Genomic DNA, 5,000 nt, shown 5'->3' with positions numbered 1-5,000 from the left:
ACAATAATGAAGACGAAAGTCATTTGAAGTAAGTGCTCATCACATTCAACGTATCGGAATTTAGATATAAATGTAAGTCGATTGATAATCACTGATACATTCACCAGCCCGTTGTTTGGTGGAGGATGGAAAGATGATTAGATGGAACTGAGCTCAGAAGGCACGAAATCGCATCATGTTTTCTTTCTTTTTTAGACCATTACAAGGGGACGGGAAGGGGGGGGGGGGGGCGGTAGTGTAAGCCCCATATTTCCTTAGCTGTCTCAGCATTTTGTCTTCCATTTTTTTCCGCCCTACCACTTTTATTAGGTGTGCTACGTCCCTGCCCCTTCCACACACACACACCCTATCCCATGTCACCAATATTTGTTATGTAATTTGTTTTTGTGTTTGTGCTTTTCATACAAAAAGGTCACATGCAACCCAGGGCCACCACGCAATCGGAGACACGCAACATTTGATGACAAGTTGATGACGAGGCTCCATCGAGCACGACGTCATGCCCAGCTTATGACGTCACATGTTGTTCTTGTCAAATTTCACGTCACCATGCCCTATGACGAGGACAACCAAACTCCAGAGGACGCTTTCAAGGTCTTTGTTCCTTTCTCAGTTATACATTTAGACAAGTTGTACATCTGTAGCTGTCAGTGCTGTGGTTGGTTACCTACCGGATTACCAGGTCTTCATATTTGTTTATTTTTGATTAATTTATTGTCCCTTCGCTTGGAAATTCCGTTTGCTTCTCCCCAATGGAAAGCAAGCCAAGCAGCAACAATGCCGTGCTACTATAGTGTGTTTGTCGTTAAGGTTAAATCAGCCACCTGAACATCTGACAGAATAACCGAGGTCTTTTACGAGCCAAAGTATTGACATGGGTAATTGAGGTCCCCGTGACAAGTCGAGGCCCCCCTACCAACTAAGCAACCAGTTTAAAACCACAATATTTTTTTTTTTACAGCACTATTACATGAAGGCAGCGAACTTCACGGGCGACCTAAAGTTGCGAGCCCGATCGGGTCAACTGGACGTGAATGACCTTGACCTTGTTGCTGACGAGTTCAGCATTGGTGACGTGCTGCTGATGTCAGACTGCCCCCCTGGTACAGTGTTCAGGGATAGGCAGCCTCTGGCACGCTTTTCTTGTGGTACGTAAATAGATGTGTAAAGGGTTATAATTATATAGCTGTGGATAATCTTTATTTGGGGTGGATCCAATTGAATGCATTCGCTTTGCTCTGTTTTCTTTTAATTTCTGTTATTTCTTTTATTCAGTCTTCATGTATTGCGTGCGTGTGTGTCTGTGTGTTTGTCTGTCCGCCCGTCTATCTGTCTGTCTATCTGTCTGTCGGTCTTTCTGTCTGTCTTGAGTTTCGTTTCGTGGCTCTTTGAGAACCGTTTATGTCTTAATTTTTTTTTATTTGCAGTTCCTTTCTGAGCCAGCCAATTGATCAAGAGAGCGTGGAACATATCACCGAGTGGACATCAGTTATCCACTCCATTGGTTTGATTAGCAACAGCTGTACTCACCGAGTGGACATCAGTTATCCACTCTATTGGTTTGATTAGCAACAGCTGTATCATTATAACTGGGTTTATGAAAATTGTTGCCTCTTTATTGCTGCAATTTAGTAGGTCTTTCTTTAAAGAAAAAACTATACAACTGAAGCTTTTGACTAAACTATCGCGGTTTAAGTCGAACAACCCCGCAGAGAAAAAATGTAGAGGTTGCACACCACGTCTCAGTGGATTTAAAAATATTGATCGAAGTTAGTGGGTCATGAAAAATGCGAGCTTTAGAGAGCTTTTACGTGGTCATTTATTCAACAAAAAAGGGTTTTTGTGCCACAGGTCGCCCAAATTCTAATTGTACTGTCATTCATCAGTGTGCCTACGCAGTTGAGTGTAGATGAGTGATTGATGCCTGGCGGTGTAGTTCCGTCAAAATAAATCCATTCTGTTGATAGTTCACATCAGCTACTTGGATTTTGAATAAACCAAACACACTTTTACATTGTTATTCTGCTGTGGCGGTAAAGGCAGATACTTTTGTGTTCTTTGTGTTCTATTTGTCCTGCTCTTTGTTGTTGTCGGGTTTTTTCTTTGGTTGTTCTGTGTTTTTCATAAATTTGAATTTATTGACAGAAATGTCAACGTTGATACATGAAATGTGATATGAATGCTGTTTTTATATGTTATACTCTTACTTTCTGCCTATGTCTTAATCCCAAGCGCAAGACAAATTCTTCTATGTGAAAATTGAAGCCAATAAAATTTGAGTTGAGTTGAGTTGAGTCATATTATATTTCATTTTCTTCTATTCATTCTTCGCCCTTTTGCATAGTCTATTAACTGTGTTCTAGTTCGCGTTCTCTTTCCTTGCCTTTTATCGCTTCTGACGATGAACACTTCCACGTTGTATACATGTGTTGTTTGAAACTAAAATACGTACTCTATTTTTATATCAGAAAGGTAGAATTGTGCCTATTTATGTGCGTTCGAGTATTTTAAGTTTTTCAATTGCATGTTGTTATTTTGATTTTTGTGTGTGTTTTTTTCAAGATAAGTTTTGTGTGAATATTTGTTTGTCTGTTCACTTAAAAGACCGTTGAGTCGAAATATATGTGAATGCATTGTTTTGTCAATAACAAACGTTCCAACAACCTACCTTTCTTGTTTTTTTATTCTGAATTCTGGAACGTTGGCAGTCTCTTTGTTTTTGGATTTATTTTCTGTACCAGATAATTAAAATGTAAGCCATTGTCCGAGCCCCTGGACCAGTTTTGCAAAATGGAGGTCAAACTCGTGCATTTCATGGCGTAATGTTTGTGTCATCCGGGTAGGACTCGACTGTGTCGGGGTTTGCCCGCATCGAACAATAAAAACAATTGTCAGTCAGTACTGGTGTCACATGACTGATGTGAACCAGTTGATTGGCTAATGGCGATGCGCTAAAACTGTTAGTGCACTCTTGGAGTGCGTTAACTTTTCCACAGAGCGTTTTCTTCCGCCCTTTGTCTAAGCGAGACTGTACTCAGAATTAATTAATGACATGTAGCTTATATTCTCCACAATACCAAAATACCATAAATTTCCTGCTTCTCAGCAGAAGGTTTTTTTTCTGACATTATGCATGTGCCTGCGCCACAGTTGCCACTGATCGAAAAATAGAACCCGATGTGTCTAATTTTTTTCAGTTTCGACTTGCGAAGATTCTTCTCATAATTATGCCGTAGCTTATTATCCACATTACCAAATGATGAGTTAGTATTCAATTCCCAGCAGCTAACAGAAAACACAAGTGCTATTCCGATAACGTACCATAGATCAGCATTTGGAATATATACGTAGCAGACTACACTGAAATACGACTGCATCAGTTCATAGACCAAATAGCCTGGACCGCCAACTCGTCACGTGACCCTTCGAGGTTACGACTCTCGACTTTCAGGGGCGCGTCGCGTCCGGTTTGAAAGCCAGCGATTCGAAGAAAAGAAAGCACGCTCCAGTTATTTGTGACAATGGGAGGTAACAATGAACTAGATTTTCCAAAACTCCAAACAAAACTCATCGAAAAACACATTCCATATGCACTTTTGCTGAGTTTATTTTATCATTTTCAGAACTTACCTCGGCAACTTCGTCCATGTCTACAATCGACACCGGATATCACGTCCCCCTGATTTCTGAAAGACTTGTAAGCGTAGGTTCCTAAATGCGAGAGGCCGCTACCTCTTAATAGAGAGAAAGAGCGGAGAGAGAGCTAGTTGGCGGTCCAGGATAAATGGTCTATGATCAGTTCAGTAAATGAATGGTTTCCGAATTATTATTTCAAGGCAAGAACAATCGGAATCGAAAATGTGTAGGGTTTAGAACGTCCGTACCATATATATAATTTATAAGACTTATTACCATCCTGCGTCATGCGTGCAGACTCAGTGCAACGTGACGAGCAATTGTTGTTTTTGGAATGCTGCAGTAGTTCGATTGCCCTAGCCTAGCAGACGACATAAACCCCGCTCAGCAAACTAACATGTTGGGCAAATGTGAACGAAAAAACGATGGGGATATAATACGTGTAGGGTTCAGAGCATTCTTACCGTTCATATTTAGTACCAGACTCCCCGATGAGTAAAGATACCACACGAGAAACATGCCACATTTATTTTGAAAATGTGCTAACCGTCGACCTTGGGGGGTTAGCCAATTCAAGGGGAGTCACTCTGCACAGTCAATCCGTCGAAGCTCGACTTTAGGTTTCGAATCGCAAATAACATAACTAAGAACACAGTCCTTTCTCCGAGTTCAAATGAGGTCTCTCTGAAAGATCATCACTGTTTAGCTTAACGCTACACTGGAATTTACCAACAGAAATTAAAACAAGAGTTTGCGTGTGATGTCGGAAAGCACGACACACTTGAGACAGCCCACACAAAAGTAGATCTTCTACGACCTGACCACACAGTTATGCCTATTCAAATGCGCGTAGCAAAATGTGCGTGTTGTATCTTCTTTTTTCTCTGGCGGTACCGACAATATCGTTATTGAAACAATCCCAGTGCACTAAGTATAAGGGATTAATAGAGCAAATCTCGAAAATATGCGCTTCGTTCACTATGATAATGAATTTTCTCGATTTGCTCTATAAATCCCTTAGTGCACTGGGATGTCTCAATAACCTAAAGTATTGTGACGTCGATTTTTGGCGGTGTCCGCGTTGTCCGTGTTCATGGCAAAATCAAGCCGTTTGCTGTATACGGTAGTGGAGTGAATGACATTTTTAGCACTATAATGATTTGGTGTTCTTCTTCTTCATCTTCTGTGGTCGATTTCATGGAATATATGTGGTGTTATCATACACACCCTCCTGACAAAGAACTAGCGACGCCCAAACACATCTGCCTATTTTTTGTATGGTTATTGCATGCATTTTTTTTATCGTTACGAGTAATGTATGGAAAGTAGGATTTGCCTTGAAAGACTGACTGCAACAAAACTTA

General features: G+C 40.7%; 1 protein-coding gene across 3 annotated transcripts in view; it reads left to right on the top strand.

Moving 5' to 3' along the window:
- The window catches only part of LOC138961730 (P-selectin-like), a 27,698-nt gene extending 25,030 nt beyond the window's left edge, over positions 1–2,668 (top strand). For all 3 annotated transcript variants that reach the window (XM_070333405.1, XM_070333403.1, XM_070333404.1), the window contains 3 exons: positions 412–594; positions 962–1,148; positions 1,428–2,668. In XM_070333405.1, coding sequence (XP_070189506.1) covers positions 412–594; positions 962–1,148; positions 1,428–1,438 — 381 coding nt within the window. In that variant the 3' untranslated portion in view covers positions 1,439–2,668. The remainder of the gene's footprint in view (positions 1–411; positions 595–961; positions 1,149–1,427) is intronic.
- The last annotated feature ends 2,332 nt before the right edge of the window (positions 2,669–5,000 follow it).

Source organism: Littorina saxatilis, linkage group LG3, assembly GCF_037325665.1.
Source record: "Littorina saxatilis isolate snail1 linkage group LG3, US_GU_Lsax_2.0, whole genome shotgun sequence".
NCBI lineage: Eukaryota > Metazoa > Mollusca > Gastropoda > Littorinimorpha > Littorinidae > Littorina > Littorina saxatilis.
Note: the sequence above shows the minus strand (reverse complement) of the source record. Positions and strands in the feature narration are given on the sequence as shown.